Source organism: Puma concolor, chromosome A2 (genome assembly GCF_028749965.1).
Source record: "Puma concolor isolate L17-30 chromosome A2, mPumCon1.1.hap2, whole genome shotgun sequence".
Classification (NCBI taxonomy): Eukaryota; Metazoa; Chordata; class Mammalia; order Carnivora; family Felidae; genus Puma; species Puma concolor.
In genome coordinates, this window is record NC_141668.1 from 87,431,847 (window position 1) to 87,452,424 (window position 20,578).

General features: G+C 36.6%; 1 protein-coding gene across 11 annotated transcripts in view; it reads left to right on the forward strand.

Annotated features, from left to right (window-relative positions):
• The window catches only part of MAGI2 (membrane associated guanylate kinase, WW and PDZ domain containing 2), a 1,355,992-nt gene that overhangs the window by 866,052 nt on the left and 469,362 nt on the right, over window positions 1–20,578 (forward strand). For all 11 annotated transcript variants that reach the window (XM_086696830.1, XM_086696832.1, XM_086696831.1 and 8 more), the window contains 2 exons: window positions 5,932–6,142; window positions 19,075–19,154. In XM_086696830.1, the coding sequence (XP_086552956.1) occupies window positions 5,932–6,142; window positions 19,075–19,154 (291 nt within the window). The remainder of the gene's footprint in view (window positions 1–5,931; window positions 6,143–19,074; window positions 19,155–20,578) is intronic.

Consider the following 20,578-nt stretch of genomic DNA (forward strand, 5'->3'; position numbering starts at 1 on the left):
GAACTGTAAGACAACACATTTCTATTGTTTAAGGCATCCAGTTTGTGGTATTTGTTATGACAGCCCTAGCAAACTAACAATGCATACCATTTGGACCACATTCTCTTTGACTACCCACTGCCTAACCTAGTGCCTGGCACTTAGTAGGGTCTCAACAAATGTTTAATTAATTAATTAACAACACTGTCATAGTAATATAGGAAATGGAATGCCAGTTCCTTCTCTCACTGAGTGCTAAGTATTGGAATTCTTCAGACAGTTGCCTTAGGTATTATTTCCATATACTCTATTGCCATCCTAGAAATTTGTATATAACTCTTTAGTGTCATTGAATATCACTTAGTAAATCATTATGATAGTACTGTATGTAGTTACCTAGAGTTGGGGGGAGGTACTTCCTCTCTATCCACCATGTTGTCTTACATGTCAAAGAAGGTACTTAATTTGCACTCTCCTGGCACCTTAACCTACGCTACCCAGACAGAATGGGCGTGACTTATCTGAATGATGCATCTTAGAAGGATATTTGGGCCTGCTTGACTCAACTCCTCTTTTTCTTCCTTTTAATGTTCTACATTCATCTTCTGAAAATAGATTCTGCCCCTGCATGGGCAGCCTGCCCTGGTTCTGTGCTGCCTGTGGGTACAATTTGCCTGATTCTGGGTTTCACCAGAAGCCCTTGACTCTGACCATAAACTACATCCATAAATTGGCCTTTATGAATAGTAAATATGGGAATGTTACCGTTCTCCATTTGCCTTACTCATTTTTTTCTCTTATTTTGTTCAGATAGAGAAAGTAGGTGCTACCTATTACTTCCTATCAACCCAGTTCATTACTGGTTGATTACTTACAGTTGACTGCAGTTCATTACTGGTTGATTACTTCCTATCAACCCAGCCTGATAAAATTCTTCTCTCCCCTATTAAGCTCTTTTCAAGTATCTTGCACATTGTAGGTATTAAATTCGTGTTTGCTAATGTAATGATTAATCCATTAGATAAGAATAAAGGAATGAATGAGTTAAACACATGTTAGACAAACTGAGAGAAATTGTCACCATAATCTCTGGCACATCAATAAATATAATTGTAGACATCTCCAAAGACTCAACTTTAAGGAAAAAAAAAAGTATATTTATTCATATCTAAGCTTCTTGAATGAATTCTCTGTCAGCATATTATACACTTTCATTCACTCTTTAGTCCATTCCAACCTGGTTTCTGCACCCACCATTCCACTATAAATACTACCATAACTGGTAGCTAATAACCCCAGTGACCTCCTCCGTGTCATTAATTTCAATAGATTTGATGCCCTTATATTGTGGACTATTTAGAAGCTTTGGCCAAAGGTAGTAAGTGTTTCCTCCTCATTGCCCTTTGTTTGGCTTCTATGGCATGAAGATCAACTGGTTTTTCTATTACTTTCCTGACTGTTCTTTCCTAATCATTCTTTCATTGACTCTTAAATGTGGGAATTCCTCAGACAGCTGCTCTAGGGATTCCAATTTCCACTTGCTACACTGCCTCTCCAGGCAATTTCATTCACTCCCCTGGCATAAATTATAATACAGTCTAGCCATATTCTGTTGTTTCTTGAATTGATTCTCTCCAGCCAAACACTCTTTGACATGACATGTCCGTTGTGAGTTTGCCATAGACCTCTGTCTCCGTGTGCCCAAAACAATACACATATTTCCCTATCTCCCCACACAGTCCTTCTCCTTCTGTCATATTTTCTATCTCAGTGAATGGCTTTGCCACCAGGTTTACCGTGACATCTCATTTTTTTTCTTATCTGTCCAGTTTTTTTTAATCATACCAAATCTACCCTGTAAATATTTTTCAGTCCACTCATTCCATGCCCATGCCACTATCATCTCTCATCTGGAGCACAAAAATAACTCCCCACTGATCTGTAAATATCTACTCTTGCCATTCGTAAATCCCCAGAATAGTTAAGGGGAATCTTTGTGGGGAATGAAAATCTGGTTGTGTTGTCTCCTTGATTAAGACACATCAACGTATTCTCATTGCTTTTAGGATATAGCCCCAAAATCTGAGCGTGGTTTCTAAGGCTTTGCCTAATTAAGCCCTTGTTTATTGATTTTTTTTTCTCCATTACCTTCCTCTGAAAAAAGTCTCTTGATTTCTTTTTCAAGTTTCAGGTCAGTAGCACGTTGGGGAAAAAAGGCTTTCCTTGACTCTTTATATAAAATTAGGTGAATGCATATGCATAATATCCCAGATTTGCCTGGGAAAGCATTCATCACACTTAAAATTGTTTAAAGATTACACATCTTGACATATTTTGAGGTCCACAAGAGCAGGGATCATGCCTCTCTTGTTCATTCTTCTGTCCTGAGTTCCTGACAATTGTGTGCTTAATAAATATTGATTAAGTGAATATTGAATGAGTGAATATTTCAGAACATGACCTTGCATTTTAACTTTTCAAATACAACATGACATTTGGAAACACCTGAGAGCAGTGTATTTCGTGTATTGGTAATTAAATGTAATAAGGTACAGCAATGAGCATCTCAAGAGAGCAATGGTATCTTTTCTTGCTGCTTCTTTCCCACATATTTACAAAGGTCAATTCTTTATGAGGAATCAGCTGGAAGACTGCATCCATATTCTTTTAATAAAGTCTTCTTTTTAAGGGCAAAACCATGAAAGCTGGTAACATGTTCTTGTGCTTCCTAATTCTTATAGATACCTTAATATGGCCCTCTGAGATTGATGCATGTAGGGAAAACATTGATCTAAGCAACTGATTGAGACAAAGGTAGCATTCAACTTTAATTAACTCCTTGTAAATTACCTTTATTAATTTTTAAAGTTGTAAATATAATAGACAGCCAATGAATGCAGAGATACATAAACACGACTTCTTCCACCCCATCTAAATTTACTATCCTTAAGTAATCAAATTTGGTAATACATTGTACATCTTCCATCCTGTTTTCATGTTCATATAATTATATGCAAAGCTATATGCATATATCTAAGAGAACTTGGTGTTTGCTTATTTTTTAAAGATAGGATTAATAATATATATTACTTTGCAACTTGGATTACTCTTTGAGTAGTAATTATGAGCATCTTTTTCAGTTCAATAGATACACATCTAATTCATTGTTTTTAAACTGCAGTTTTCCATGGTAATGATAACCACAATTTACTTAATCATATTTTCATTGTTAGGCATTAAAACCATTTTCAGGGCTTTATTATTACATATACTGCAATATATATTGTTATATATGTATTCTTATACCATAACACCTTTTTTCTAGAGGATATATTTCTATCTATCTATCTATCTATCTATCTATCTATCTATCTATCTATAGAGGATATATTCCCATATATAGAGATATATATTAAGCGGGATTACTTTGCCAAAGAACATGTGCATTTGTATATGTATATTTTTAATGTTAATAGTTATTGGTTATGTTCCCAAATGGTTGTAGACTTTCATATTTTTAAGTTGACTGTCCTATCCTTACACTGGCATCTGTCAATAGGACTCTCCTTCCAGTGTTTGGGTTAAGCTGTCTCTACCACAGCTTACAGATGAGTAAGCCATAGTGACTCTGCAGGCCTCCTGGTTCTCTACTCTTGAGTTGTTTTCCAAATCTCCCACTGGGGAATACTTGGACTTTTGGTGACATCCATACCACAGGGGAGTCTTGGAGTGGTATTTGCCATTTTTTTTTTATTCACTATCTCTGTTCTGACCCACCAGTGGAGACGTGGAGCCACTCGGCAGGAAACATCTCTCCCAAAGTGCTAAACTAAAGCAGTTCAGAGGCCTCTTCTCCTTTGGGCTCCCTTGAACTTTTCTGTGGTTTCCCTTTGCTCATCACTACCACATCACACCCAGACCAAACCTGAAGATAGTGGTGCTGAATCCCTGAATGAACCACGCAGTGTCTTAAACCTGAATATTTCCCCCTTTGAATTTCTCTCCCAATCACACCATCTTATCTTGCAGGAATTTACTCTGCATTATATCTTTCTTTTTATTTACCCCAAAATATTTCTTTTTCTAGACAACACCAAATCTACTCTTCTTTGACAGATAAGACTCATAGTCTCTCGTTAGTGGCAGAAAAGCTAAATGGGAAGAAAAAGAAATTCTGAATAGCTCAGAGAGACTATACATTAGGTGATATTTTAAAAATATCCTCATTATACTATTACGTCTACACCTTGACCACAACACTTGCCCAATAATCTAATCCCGTGGAAAGGTAGACTTTAAAATGATCCTGTTTACCCATTTTCTGGTGTGCCCCTTTCAGACCTTTAAAATGTCTTTATTTCCCTACCTTTTCTCCACCCTCTAGAACCTGAACTTAACCAACATATAGTTTAAAGTTCATGCCGGTATTAGATTTTCCATATAATGTTTTCTTGTCTTACACGAATTTGTTTTTAATACCTATTACAAATTTCCAAAAATGTGATCATCGTCCATTTATATTTAGGTATATTATACAGGATTTACTTCTTACTTTTTATTTTCTCCTTTTCTCTCCCTATTTTGAGGTATCTGCCTTGATTGAATCCCCATGATCCTGTTAGAGTAATTTCTCAAATGTTGTCCTTAAGTAGGATGCATGGATAGGACCTATTCAGAACTTCTGTGTGTTTAAAATGACTTTCTTTTGCCTGGATAGAGGAATAATATTTTGGTAGAGTTAAGTTACTTTAGTTGCTGTACTTTTTTTTCTCAAGTTACTATAGATGTTACCTTATTTTCTTTGAGCTTAGAGTATCACAGATGAAAGATCTCATGTTCTTCTGTTCCTCTTTTCTTTGTAAGTAATCATGTTTCTTCAGTGCAGGAGCTACTAAAGTTGCTTTTTAACATCGGAGTTTGGAAATTTCACCTAGATGTGTTTAGGAGTCTATGTGCTTCATTAATCTGGCGTCAGATTCAGTGAACCATTTCAGTCTGCAAACTCAAGTGTTTCTTCATTTTAGGTAAATTTTCTTCTATTTTTTTTTTTTTTGTTGTTGAGTTATTATTTCTTCTCTATGTGTTCCTTTTCCTCATTCTGGAGCTTGTGCTACCTACATGTTCAGACTCTTGGGTCTGTCCTCCAAGCCTGTTACCAATTACTTTTAATATATGTATCTCTTTTAAGTTTTACTCTGTTGTATTAATTTTCTCTTGTTGCTATACCAAATTACCACAAACTTAATGGCTTAAAACAATGCAAATTTACTGTCTTACAGCTCTGTGGGTTAGAACTCTGACATGGGTCTTGCTGGGCTAAAATCAAAGTGTCAATGGGACTGTTACTTTCTAGAAGCTCTAGATGAGAATCTATACCCTTGATTTGCTGGCTTCTAGAGGCCATTCACATTTCTTGGCTTGTGGTTGGTTGGTCCCCTTCTATCTTCAAAGCCAGCAGCATTGTATCTCTTTGGCCATTCTTTAGTGTCACATCTCCCCTTCACCCTCCTCTTCTGTCTTCCTATTACACTTTTAAGGACGCTCGTCATTTCAATGAGCTCACCTAAATAATTGAAGATAATCTCCCAATCTCAAGGCCCTTAGTTTAATCAGATCTGAGAATTCTCCTTTGCCATGTAAGGTAACATTCATTCGCAGGTTCCAGGAAGTAGGATGTGAGCATCTTTAAGGAGTCATTATTCTGCTTTCCACACCTGTGTTGTGAAATGGTCCTCCAGTTCAGTAATCAGCAATAATTAGATGAAGGATAGAGAAGAATGAGAAGTGAAAGGGGAACTCAGATAGGCCTAGAGATCATTGTCAGAGATGTTTGCAATGATGCTTTTCCTATTAGCCTTCCTAGAGCTTATTTACCCTGGTGCATCATACTCCACATCACTGAGAAGTTACTGTGGCTAGAGTGACTGACCACATGCTCTTGTTCTCTTGTAGAATCCAGTGAACATGAAGACAAGAGTGCAGGTGCCTCAGGGGAGACACCCTCCCAGCCTTATCCTGCACCAGTATACAGTCAGCCCGAAGAGCTGAAGGAGCAGATGGATGATGCAAAACCAACTAAACCTGAAGAGAATGAGGAGTCAGACCCATTGCCTGATAACTGGGAAATGGCCTATACAGAGAAGGGTGAAGTCTACTTCATAGAGTGAGTGTCACACATTTCTTTGGGTGTTGCCATGAAGATCATAGCTGCATAGGAATGATGTAGCACATAGAGACGTTGGTCAAAATAAAATACTGAATTTTACTGTTTCTGCTATTAGCTTTCTTCTTTGTGAGAGAATAATGGACAGTGCCTTCATACAATTAAGGGTCCTAGATTATAGCTATAAATCAAATGAGACAATTACACTGTAAAATTTGTTATAATCATGACTAAAAAGGTAAATCTCTATGTGGCATTACTATTGAGTTAGACATAATCTACCTGTCATGGGAAATGCTTACTCTACCCTGTCAAGATTTCTGTGTAGTTCAAATGAGGTAATCCCATTTTTAAGTCAGATTGCTGGAAACATCCTCCATCACATTTAATTATGGAGCTATTTAGTGCAAAATTCTTACTTGTCACAAAAGGCAACATTGCAAGGTCTTCACGCAGAGGTCAGATGTCAATAAAATTGTTTGGTTTTGTATTGTATAGTTCATCACACTCATTTTTTATTAATTTTATCCTATTTTTGCTGACCATCTTTATGACTGGCCAAAGGAACCGAAATGCTAATCTTGAACTCCCTGGTGATACGGACTCAACCTAATCTTTTCTTTCTTTTTGGACTTTTTTTCCAAACTGATTTTTAAAATATTTTATCACCAATACGGTTAGTAAAGTTTTCCTTTCTTTATCTTCTAGGAGTAGAACCATTAAAAAAAAAACTCCTAAGGTGAAGATCTCAGCACAAAATTAAATTGTTGATGTGCATAAGACAATCAAAAGGTTAATTAGGAAAAATAAAAACTAAAAATATTGTAAATGAGCAACAGGTATTCCTTCAACACATTCCCTCAAACAAGACTCAAACAGAAAAATTAATAGAATCTGAAGTTTTCAGGGCTGACAGTAGATAAAAATGTGTAAACTCTGATTATTCAAGAAAAAATATTAAAACTGGATTCCTTACCCAACCTGGAGTGATTTGTGACTTAGATCTCTGTAGGCAGAACTCATTTGTGAAATTGAAATGTTACCACATACCAATATTTAATTCTCATGTGAAGGTGGGAACTTTGATACATGTGTCCAAGGGAATGTATAATGAGGTAATTACTTGGTGCTCTGCTTGACTCCAACATGGGATGAGAAATACAGTGATTTGCAGAGAATGAATCCCTACTATTCACCTTTTGACAGATCTTGTAAATTAAAAAAAAAAACTCTTGCATTATTTTTATTGCTATAATCAATGACCCAAAGATATCTTTTATCAGTTAATTGGGAAAGAGAAAGTCATATAGATTTTTTTAAATGCTCAAAAGTATTTAAACCTAAAACATAATTTTGTTATTGATAAGTACAGCATGGAATCATTCAAAGGATAAACCCTAGATGTGAGTTCATGCATTGATGTTCAGGAAAATTAATATTCAGAAGAAGGAGACTGATAATATACACTTTTTATTATATAATACAGGGGGAATAAGGGTATGTGGCATTAGTAAAGGAATGCCAGCATGACAAGTAGATTAAAGAACTGTTTCCTTACAAGGCTTCCAATAATTCAATTATAAAAATCTTTGTGATTACAAAATGATCTTTTCTCTTTTAAATAATGTAAGATTTTTGGGATTGTGAAGAAAATGGGCTTTGGAAGACAGAAATTGTGCTCATGGTATGTAGTAAATGATGAGCCTTTGTCAGGACTTGGGAAAATCTACCAAAATGATTCTTTTAATACTCTAGTGAGTCACCCAGTGTCAGAATTCAAAGATTCATGAGATGTTGTTCGTGTTCTCAAATTTAGTGTTGAGATCTGTTGTTCAATTTGGGGAAGAGAGGCATAAACAATTAGCAGACAACTAATTTCTGAGTTTTGTGATACTATGCAGAGAAGGACTTACTGAACAAAGACGTAAGTAATAAAAAGAGTCATCATAGGGAAGGTGAGGTCACATAGAGTTGGCAATGTGTAGACACAGCATTCCAGGTATAGGAACTTTTGTTACAAAGACCCAGTCCCTGAGTTTATCAGGGCTAGTGAGAAGACCCTACTAGAGAAGTAAGCATTCGTTAGAGAATCCTGTGACATTATTGCTCTGTTTCCATTTCCTAGATCATTAGTGCTTTTGAAAGACAGGCAGGGGGTTTTCTTTGTTTATCTTCTTCCTGTTACTTCAGGGAAGAATGAATGAGCAAGAGGAGTAGAGATAGGTTGAAGTGGACAATTAAGATATATAAGAGGAGACAATTTCATTTTGGCAAGAAAGCTGATCATGGGGAGACCCACCCAGAGTTTAGGGAAATGAAGATGCCTTGAGTTAAGACTGAAATGGGAGTGTGACGGGAAGCAGATTCCTATAGAAGACAGGTGCAAATACCCTTCTTAAAGGTTCCTCCACAGAATGAAGACACCCCCCACTCCAGCCTCCCCATGGACCACTCCAAGTCCTATCTGTTCATTTCTTGAAACGCTTACATTTGAATCTCAAGACTCAGTGCAATGAGCTCAAAAATCAGACTAGGGAGGGATCGGTGTCTTCTTCATCTAGTGCCTCATTTCCACACCGTTACCACTTGCACTTTGGTTTCCTTTCTCTCTGCCTGCGTGTCACTCCCACTCTGCTTTACTTTTCCCTCAGTTTTCCCGGATTCCCTCCAGACTGCTTTCACTCTTTGCTCTGGAATGCCCCTCTCCTTCCTAACTACATTTGACAAAATCAGCATTTCAGCCCGCTGTCATTGACCTGTGTGTGCCTTTTAAGTGATACCACAGTGGATTCTTTTGTACATATAAAAGACCCTTGGAAACAGTTTGATAGAGCAGGAGACAGTGACAGGAGAAGGAGCATGGTGGGACAATAATCTAGAGACTAACCCATGGTAGGCCCCAGGATTTTTTAGCCAAGAAACTTAGAAAACAAATAGTATTTGTAATATAAAAGTTTGCAGTCCTGGAGCAAAGTTGAGGTAAAGAAAGAAGACAGAAAGGCAAGTAGAGTAAGTTAAGAGAAAGATAAAACAGACAGAAGGGAAGATAGATAGATTTGGGAAATAAGAAGAGCTGGCATCAGTGAGAATTTCCCTCTGGTAACATTGTGAGAGTCATTTACAGGGAGGCCTCCCTTGGTAGGCAACACCCCTCGTTACACTTGACTGAATTCTGTCTCTTGTGAGATGAAGATTGTGATAAAACAGAAAATAAGGAAAACAAAGCAGAAGGACCCTGTGGTTCTGTGTATAAAATTTAAATATATAAATATAAATACCTAACACATATGTATATATTTCTGAATACGAGAGGGGAACTCTACCTTGCTGAAATGTTAATTTAAACATATATTTAAAATATACAGGGGTGCCTGGGTGGCTCAGCCAGTTAAGCATCCAGCTTCAGCTCAGGTCATGATCTCACAGTCTGTGAGTTCGAGCCCCATGTCGGGCTCTGTGCTGAAAGCTCAGAGCCTGGAGCCTGCTTCGGATTCTGTGTCTCCCTCTCTCTCTGCCCTTCCCCTGCTCATGCTCTGTCTCTCTCGGTCTCAAAAATAAATAAAAACATATATATATATATATATATATATATATATATATATATATATGTACTGTGGGTTTTTAATTAAGATAGCGAGTAATTTTTTTGGTCTTCTGTACAGTAATATTTTAAAATAGTTATTGATTTATGCAGTATTACAAAATACTTTATATGTCTCAATACATAACAAGTTTTACATTTAGAAGGTGAGAAGTTATTTTGTTGTTTTTGGTACTGAACACATGGGTCAACTATATTTCCCACACTTTTCAGAACTGCTTCCTTTGATGAATGTATCAACACTGATTCCTTTTATTATTTACAGTGATATTTAATGAGAAAAAGTTAACATCTGAGAAAGCATTTTGATTTATTTATTTATTTTTATTTTTAATATGAAATTTATTGTCAAATTGCTTTCCATACAACACCCAGTGCTCACCCCAACAGGTGCCCTCCTCAATGTGAGAAAGCATTTTTAAGCAATGGAATTTTAAACTGTGAGTGAATGCTCTCCTCTAAACATGCTTAAAAGTATTCATAATGTCTTATGTTGAGCAATTTTCAAAAGACTCTGCAATGAATAATATTGTTTAAAACGAGTAGTTTCCTTAATTCATAATATCACCCTCATTAATAATGTCTTTTAAAATAGACGGCATATTGATTGTAAATTCAAATTAGTAACAATAGTTACCACATACTGAGTGCCAGCTTTGTTCAGGCTGTGTTCAGGTTACCCGAACAGTAATAGCTAATATATGAAGCATTTATGCCATGCTCATTTAATTCTCACTTTAGGCAACTGAGGCTTGCAAAAGTAAGTAATTTGTTTGTGGTCACATATTCCAGAATTCACAAAGCCAAGATGCTTTGACTCCATTTACTCAACACATCTTTGTAGGGCACATACCATATGCTTGGCATGGGAATAGAGAGGCCCCTGGGTGGTCCAGTCGGTTAAAGCGTCCGACTCTCCGTTTCGGCTCAGGTCATGATCTCACAGTTTGTGAATTCAAGCCCCGCATTGGGCTCTGCACTGACAGTGCAGAATCTGCTTGGGATTCTCTGTCTCCCTCTCTCTTTGCCCCTCCCCACCTCTCTCTCTCTCTCTCTCTCTCTCTCTCTCTCTCTCTCTCCCCCCCTCAAAATAAATAAATAAATAACTTAAAAATAATAATAATAAACCCTAGGAATGCAAGTCATCAGCAAAACTCACAAGATTCATACTTTTGTGGACACAAGTCTTTCTCCAGCGTCCTTGCTCTTAATCATTTCGCCATGGTGCCTGTATATATTATATCATAGCCACCTTGTGAGCATTTGATACACCCCACTTCATAGAGATTCTGAGGCACCCTGGACAAATTAACATGCTTATGGTCGCGTAGTCCTGTCACCTTGCACAGCTGTTGCCATTATCCCATACTACCTCTACCGTATAAACAAACATTGGCTGAAATAAAAGTAAACTTTCATATTACAAATAGTATTTGTTTATAGGTTTCTCGGCCAGAAGTTCGCCATTCCAGAGGCTAAATGTTCCATAAAGCAGAGACGCCATAGGGTTAATCTGTATTGACATGCTTTGGGAATCCCATTAAATTCCTTCTTTGTTTGGGAGTCAGTTTAGTTAGTGACATAAAAGAGACTGCTATTCCTTTGGCAAAAAAAAAAATGACAACAAGAACCTATTTGTTTACTACCATCTCCCTGAATGGCACTGAACGCTGTGTCATCTTAAATAATAGATTTTTAAAAGCAGGCTTTTGAAACTGAAAATCACATCTGTGAAAAATGTCATAGCTGCGCATGGTTTCCTAAATCACTGTCCAGGATGAATTTGCTTTTCAATTCTCAGGAAGACACACATATAATCTGTTTCCTCCTGTGTTCATGTTTCTGTATCTCCTTAAGTGTTCAGTAAATCACTGATTGCCATTTCAAACAAATTAAAAACTTTTTTTTATGAAACAGTGGAGAGAATACTTGGGAAACTTATTGGAAAGAAAAGCAAAACCAATTTTTGAGGGTGCAGCAACTCCAGCTTTCACATCTTCAACTCGGCACATTCCCACCAGTCACAAAATGTGGTCTGTGCTTACTCTCTGTAATTTGTATTACAAAACAGTAGAGATATTGATTTTGTTTCATATTCTTTTTTCTTGTGCCACACAAGATTCCAGTGCAATCCCCAGACAGAAAATAATATGTTTTAAACAAAACTGTATGCAGCTCACAGTCACAATATCCAAAACTATATTTATAATAAAACCTCTCAAAAATGTTTTCTAGGGGCGCCTGGGTGGCTCAGTCAGTTAAGTGTCTGACTTCGGCTCAGGTCATGATCTCATGGTTTGTGGGTTCGAGCCCCGCGTCAGGCTCTGTGCTGATAGCTCAGAGCCTGGAGCCTGCTTTGGATTCTGTGTCTCCCTCTCGCTCTGACCCTCCCCTATTCATGCTCTGTCTCTCTCTGTCTCAAAAATGAATAAACGTTAAAAAAAATTTTTAAAAATGTTTTCTAAACATATGAAAGAAAATATGATGGCAAACTCACACATTCACATGATCAATAAATATTTTAAAATATTATTTAAGAAACAACCATTATAGAGGTCATTGACAATAACTTTTTATGTAAATTACCAAGTATAAAGAGGAAAAATAGTAGTACTATGAAAAAATGGATCCTTGAATGAAAAAGCTCCTACTGTTCAGTATCAATTAGATGTATCCAGTCAGTCCCTGTAATCTTCTTTTTGGAAATATGATATAAAGGAGAAAGACAGTCTTCTGGAAAATGATGTCACCATCCTGAGGATTTCATTGACTATGATATAAAATGTAATCAATTTATATACTTTTAAGAACTCACACTTAGAGGCCCATGGCTGGCTCAGCTGGTGGAGCATGTGACTCTTGATATTGGCTCAGGGTCATGAGTTTGAGCCCCACATTGGGTTAAAGATTACTTAAAAAAAAAAAGGACTAACATTTATTTTTAAAATTATGTAAAATGTAGTCCGTAATCTCTGTGATTATTGTCTCTGAACCTGTATGACACCTGCTATTGAAACTTCAACATCCAAACACATTTTGAACTGTCCAATAGACAATAAAATATTTACCTGGACCTTGTTTAAACCTTGTTCAAAAGATTATGCTTCATGCAGTCAAATATCATTCACTTCAATCTCTGATTATTCTTCTAATACAGTATTCCCCAGGTGAAAATACATTTTGACTATGTAAAGTTAAAGTTATGATTCAGTTAAAGGCTATGATTCAGAATCGGCTTTGTAGGAGGAATTTTTACTTATTTTTTAAAAAAATTGATGTTTATTTACTTATTTTGAGTGAAAGAGAGGAAGAAGGAATGAGTGGGGGAGGGGCAGAGAGAAAGTGAGAGAGAGAATCCCAAGCAGGCTCTGAGCTCAGGGCAGAGCCCCACTTGGGGCTCAGTCCCACAAACCATGAGATCATGACTAGAGCCAAAACCAAGAGTCACATGCTTAATTGACTGAGCCACCGAGGCACCCCTGTAGGAGGCTTTTTTAAATTCAGTGTTTTATAACTGTTTTAAGTCTGTTAATATTTTTAGAGAAAATGCAACAAAGGAGTATGTTTGATAATAGAAGTTTTTTATTCCACTAATAAAATTTCAGTTAGTGAAACATCATCTAACATCTGTGCAGTATTGAAAACATTATTTTAGAGGCACCTGGGTGGGTCAGCCAGTTGAGCTTCTGGGTCTTGATTTTGGCTGAGATCATGATCTGACAATGGTGAGAACAAGCACTGCGTCAGGCTCTGTGCTGATTGTGGAGCCTGTGTGAGATTCTCTCTTTTCCTCTGCCCCTTCCGCACTTGTGCTGTCTTGAGCATACTCTCTCTTGTGCTCTTTATAAAAAAGAAGAAAGAAACGAAAGAAAGAAAGAAAGAAAGAAAGAAAGAAAGAAAGAAAGAGAAAGAAAGAAGAGAGAGAAAGAAAAGAAAGGAGAGAAAGAGAGAGAAAGAAAAAGGAGAAAGAAAGAAAGAAAGAAAGAAAGAAAGAAAGAAAGAAAGAAAGAAAGAGAGAGAGAGAAAGAAAGGAAAGAAAGAAAGGAAAGAAAGAAAGAAAGAAAGAAAGAAAGAAAGAAAGAAAGAAAACATTATTTTGATCTAGGTGGCAATATAAAAGTAGGACAGAGGAGCAGAAAAGGAAATAGAAAGAAGATGAATAGAAGGAAGATATGTCTTACAGACACGTTTAGATTGGATCACCCTTAAGGATCCACCTAATGTATAATAAGAAACTGATAAGGGCTTGTAGTCTGGGAAAATATAATGAAAGAATGGAATGGACAACAGAGTGTGGCATGATGTATATGAAAACACTCCACCCATTTGATAGCAGTTTTGTTAACCTAATTCTTTAGTATAGCTTCCAATACCTAATATTTATATGTAGATTATATAAATCAGGAATTTTAAGACTTTAGGGAAAATATTCAGGTTGATTTCTGAGGTATTTAGGATTATTTGATAGTTGTCTAGTTGCGTTTGAGGGATAGACAAGCCTAGGGTCCTCTTACTATGGCACCAGCTTAGTTCCCCCTGGAAATAATTCATATTTGAATGGAGAACATTTGACTTGAAAGTGATCTGAATGGAAAATTCAAGTTTATAAGGAAAAAAATGTTTTCAGTGATATTATCTGTGCCTCCTCAGTCACAAGTTCTCTCTTTCATCTCTAGTCAACTGCAATTTAATATAATACCTACTAAGTACAAGGCATTCAACACAAAGGTTCTGAGGTCGTGATTACTATCCTCAAACAGGAGATAAATGTCTCCACTTCCTAACTATTGGCAAAGGCTCTGAGAAAAAAAGATCTTTGACTATTCTCCAAGGGAGTGAGATAAAGCAATTCAGTGTAAAAAGCAAAATGTTAGGTTTAGTATGCCTCTGGTTTCAGAGCATAAGAAACTTGGACTTGGGGGGACATCTACGTTGCTCAGTCAGTTAAGCATCTGACTCTTGATTTCAGCTCAGATCACAATCTCACAGTTTGTGAGATTGGGCTCCACATGGGGCTCGGCGCTTATGGTGTAGAGCCTGCTTGGAATTCTCTCTCTCCCTGTCTCTCTGCCCCTCCCCTGCTCAAACTCACTCTTTCTCTCAAAAATAAATAGGGGCACCTGGGTGGCTCAGTCAGTTAAGCGCCCAGCTTTGGCTCAGGTTATGATCTCATGGCTTGTGAGTTCGAGCCCTGCATCGGGCTCTGTGCTGACAGCTCAGAGCCTGGAGCCTGCTTCAGATTCTGTGTCTCCCTCTCTCTCGGACCCTCCTTCACTTGCTCTCTCTCTCTCTCTCAAAATTAAATAAACATTTAAAATTTTTTAATAAATAAATAAATAAACTTAAAGAAAAAGGAACTTGGACTTGGGAATCAGATATATCTGGGTTTAATGCTACCTCTTTTGGTTTCACATACTAGCTTCATAACCTTGGGCAAGTTGCTTACCTTCTCTGAACTTTTGTTTCTCTGTCTATAAAAATGGAGTTAAAAATCTGTAGCCAAAAAGGCTCATTAGCATTAAATGAGGTAATGAGTATGAAAGTTCTAGTGCAGTCTCTGACCAAGTAGACAATCAGGAAATGTTACAAGATAATAACTTTTCAAGGTGTATGCACCATAATGTCAGTGGCTTTTGCTGTCGAGGTAAAGCATTTTCTGTGTGAGAAGAATGTTTCCCCAGGAAGATAAGATGTTATTATTTAACCTGCTGCTTTTGTCAGTTTGTCAAAGGTTAAACTTACAAAAAAATACAGAAATCTCTAATTCATTATAAGTCAGCCTATCACATCTTCAAGACCATTCTGTTACAAATTTAAACTAGAATTACGGAGTTGAAAGAAATTCCACTTCTGGCTTGTTCCACTCCTCCAGATAGATTTATTATATGGTTTAACATCAGGGAAAAGTTTGGGTAAACCATTTATTAAGGTTTTTATCCAGATTTTTTTTAATATGGCATTGATTGAACTTGAATAGCTACTGACTTGTATTCACTTAATCTCTCAATTTTCATGATCATTACATTAACTATATCCATAAAAATACATACAGTAGTAGGATATTATGATTCAACATTCCTAGAAAATATTTGTTCCATTCCCCAGCTAGGGGAAAAAAAAGTTCTTTGCAAATGCAGCATATATGTGTGTATGTGTGTCTGTTAAAGAAACTAGTATCAGAATATAAGATTATATAAGATTAGCCTCTTACCATCTTGTCATTTGTGTTCCACACAATTTGATAGACACAGAAAACTGATGTCATGTTTGAATCTACTTTAGCAGTGGAAGTAAAAGGAAATCATATCCTCAAACTTGAGGAAACGTGGTATGTAGATTGTGAAAAGTCCCTCAGTGATCCCATTTAGTACACTGTTTCCTGTCCAATGTTTAATCCTATCTTCAAAGGTAGTTGTTGAGGTTAAAAATATATAATTTAAGGGAAGTAGAAAAGCCACTTGTTCTGTTGTCTCCCAAATGCATTAAAAATATCCCCTTTGTAAGTCATCTTGAAGAAGCACGCAAATTACAAGGCTGGGGAGAGTCAGTATTGAAAAACACTGCACTGTATCTTCATGTGATGTTTAAGACTGCTACCCACATTTCTTTCAGAATCACTTCAGACGATCAGCTAAAAATGCCGTTAACTATAAGAGACTCCATCTGCCAAAATGGATTAAAGTGATATACCATTAATGCTAGTTCAACCTCAAAGAAATCATCCTGTAATGAAATGCTTTGTAGAAACTCAGGAAAGCTAGGAAACTCACAGTTTTCTACAAAATTAGCCAGTATTTGAGACCGATGGTGGTGTGATATAGAAATGGTAATTTGACTTCCTGTAATGGCTCCTTAATACTTCACCATAGACGTGTTTGCTTTTGTGAATTTGTCTTCCACACTTAGAAATAAATGATTTTTGGGGCGCCTGGGTGGCTCAGTCGGTTGAGCGGCCGACTTCGGCTCAGGTCATGATCTTGCGGTCCGTGAGTTCGAGCCCCGCGTCGGGCTCTGTGCTTACAGCTTAGAGCCTGGAGCCTGTTTCGGATTCTGTGTCTCCCTCTCTCTGACCCTCCCCCATTCATGCTCTGTCTCTCTCTGTCTCAAAAATAAATAAATGTTGAAAAAAAATTAAAAAAAAAAAAAAGAAATAAATGATTTTTATCCATAATGGAGGAAGGATTTCGAAGAAGCAAATGTGTGGAAAAAGAAGGGAAATTTATTTTCCTTGCCCACTTCCCAATATTTCTCCCTAACACATAAACACATAAACATGAGCAAACCTTACACATTATGCATGCGCGCACACACACACACACACACACACACACACTGAATTGAAGGCATCTCTATAAGAATATTTTTTAAAGTGAATTTGTCTTTTTCAAAATAGGAGCAGCAAACACTGAACTCAGTCCGTTATCATATTTGGGGTAATCACAATCTCCTTCCATGGGTGTCTTTAGTTCAGAGGAAAAGACTAGATGATAGTCCATGACTATAAATGAGGACCAGAATGAGATAAAAGTGTCTACAATACTTTAGTTGCTTCTGACACTCTATAATAAAGCACCGTCAGACTTTACAAAGGTCAAATTGGGAGAAAACAGAAGCTAGCACACTCTCCTGATGATTTATAATTTGACCAAATTCACAGCCTTTATCTGATCAAATTATTAGAACCCTGCTTAGAGGCATCAATCATGGTGGAGTTCCTAAATGTGAAGAAAGTGAGGGAGAGTATTTTCTCTTTACTACACATGAAAGTCAGAAATAAAAGGGAATCTTCTTCAAGAACAGAGACCTCATGACCCAAGGATCTTAATGTCTCAGTTTTCAAATCAGACGATGGCTCTGTACATAGACAGGATGTTTGTCCAAAAAAACACTATATGCAGAAACACCTTGGACTTGCTTCCCCACTGCCCAGCTTGCCTCCTCCTTTTCTTCCTCCCTGCCTTGAAATTATCTTCATGAGATAGACACCTGGGCTCTAGAAGTTTGCTATTAAGTAAACTGCCTGGGAGAATTTTCTGACCTTTGCTTTAAGTGGAGATTTGTTCATCTGGTTATCTAGCTAACACTTGTGGCTCTGACACGAAGCGAAACATGGTTAAATTTCATTGAAGAGAGAGAAAATATATGTGAAGCTATTATTTGATTTTCATCGTTATCACCTGACTTTCTTACAGTTGTGTTCAAATATTCCTATTATCCAGCTTTAATTTCTATTTCTAAAGGATTTTTTACTTTTCTCTTTCACGTTACATTTATTGGCCCTTTGACTCTTCCTTGTATAAACCTCAAACTTTCCACACCTGTGACTTTGTTAGTTCTTTTTCTGAAGCCCTCGCAAATGTCACATCCTTGATAATCCATCCATTGGTAGATGAGATCATTTGAGACAGCTGTACCCAGTCAAGATTTTAGCTCCAAAGAGCAGTTTTGAGCTTTTCAAAGGTTCTCAAATTTTAATATGGATAAAAATCACCTGGAGCGCTTGCCAATAACATTCTGATTTGGTAGTTCTATGAAGACCCAGAATAGGTATTGTTAATCACCAGGTGATTCCAATGCAGGTGATTGTAGGACCTCTTTAAGAAACATTGCTCTAAAAACGTCTCTGTTTTTAAAATTTCTGACAGAAGACTTCCCAGAAAACTTTCTTTTTTCAAAACAAAAATGTCATTAAAATGACCATTAATTACCAGAAATTCGATTCCAGAAATGTTAGAATACAGACATTTTTATCCTCTACCTTCCTAGCTGGGTTGGAAGTATTTAGATGGAAGACAGCTAAATATGGGTTAATGCAATTGCTATTAATCACTTTTTGAGAAAATGTAGGCATCCCAAGAACATGCTGTAATTTTCATCACTTTTATACTGCCTCTGCCAGCTTGGTAGTTAAGGAGTAACAAAACAACTATTTATGAAAAGGGCAGGTTTAGGATGAAAATAATTATTTTGCAAAAGTGAGGAAACAGTATCAGAGCCTGCGAACTGTGCTCTTCCAACTGGAGAATCCTGTATTTGTAATAAATTCCTTTTGCTCTGGATGAGTTCTGCATTTTCAATGAGGTTAACTTGGCAACATTCTAGTTGATTTTAATAAAAATAGCTGCTTTGAGGACAGGGAGCTGAGGTTGCCAAATTTACAGCTGCCTTGCACAATTACTCTTACACCTCCTTCAGGGCTACTTAGAACCAGTAAGCAAATTAAGTGTATCGATTGCAATTTTGTTGGACTAACACCCCCACCTTTTTTTTAAGGAATAAACTTGATTCCTTTCAGTATGTGTCTGTTCAGAGTGATCTCTTTTCTTTTCAGCCATAACACAAAGACAACATCATGGCTGGATCCACGACTTGCGAAAAAGGCTAAACCTCCAGAAGAGTGCAAAGAAAATGGTAGGTTATTAAGTTTTTATGATGTTTCGGCGTTGCACTTTGAGAATGTTTGTGTTTCTTAAAGGAGGGTCTCATCTAAAGAAGCAATAATCTAGTTGAACCGATTTTAAAGATGTAATATTTAATGCTCAGATAGGAGAGAGAATTAACGCGGCATTTCAACAGTGCCATGTGGTTTTCCTTTTTCTCTCTGAGGAGACTGTGCCGGATATCACATCTCTGTCATCTCTCTTGGTTCTCTTTGACTCCTGGCCTGACTTTCCACCACCTTCTAAGGACTTTTTGTTTGCAGTATGTCTCTCTGAGGACTCTGATCTTTTCACTGGAATCAAACATGATGTATAGAGAAACACTATTGTGGAACTATAAATGATATGGATTTTTGTGTTCAGAGGCTAGTTATTCTGCTAGTTATTAAGATCTATACATACACATGGCTACTTTCTTTTAATCAAACATTTAAATAAAATAGCCAATTGTATGAATGTCCTGGGTTATCCTTAGTATTTTCTAGTTTGCAATGTAATAATATTAACTTGCTTAAAAATTGACTGTTCTCATGTATGTGAAGAATGCTTTTAAACAATCTTGAGGATTACATGAGTGTAACCCTTGTTTTGAAATTAGTAAATTATTTAGATGAAGTCTGTTATAGATAATACTTATAATTTTTAAAGATATCGAGTTTAATGCTAAAAGAACACTTCAAGTTTAGCTAAAATGATAAATAGCATACTCTCCTGATGATTTATTATTTGACCACAATCAGGCCTTTATCTCATCAAGCTATCAGAGCCCTGTTCAGATGCATCTATCATTGAGGAGTTCTTAAAGGTGGAGAAAGTGATGAGGAGAATTTAAACTTTCAAAAAAGTTTTTAAAAAGTCCACCTTTTAAAAATTCTCTAATTCTAAAAGTCCTTTCCTTTTAATGTTAATTCTGGCACTCTCAGGTAATGCTGGCATTGTTCATTTCTATTAGATAACTGTTCACAAGCTATTTATACACTGAGTTAAATTAAAAATTACAGTATACAATTTGTGTGTACATATTTTGATGCATAAATATCCAGTTTTTAATCACTATCTATGTTATATTTTATAGTCATAGCTATATCTGTGTGCCTTCTGTGTGATAGTGCCACTGCAGGTGGTTGAATCACATAAAATTATTATGTGCCCTGGATTTTCGAGCACCATTAGGTTGTATATTTCATTGACACCAGTAAGGCATGTGCTGCAAATTGTGATAGGTTATAAATTAAAATGGCATGATCTGTTATATACGGAAGTTACTATTTACTTTTGCCACAGATGTAAAGCCTTAGTATGTCCTAACTAAAATGAGTGTAACGATTTGCACTTCTTTGACATATTGAACTTCTCAGCTCTCTTGTTCCTTTGAGTTATTCTTTTCATTAGAAA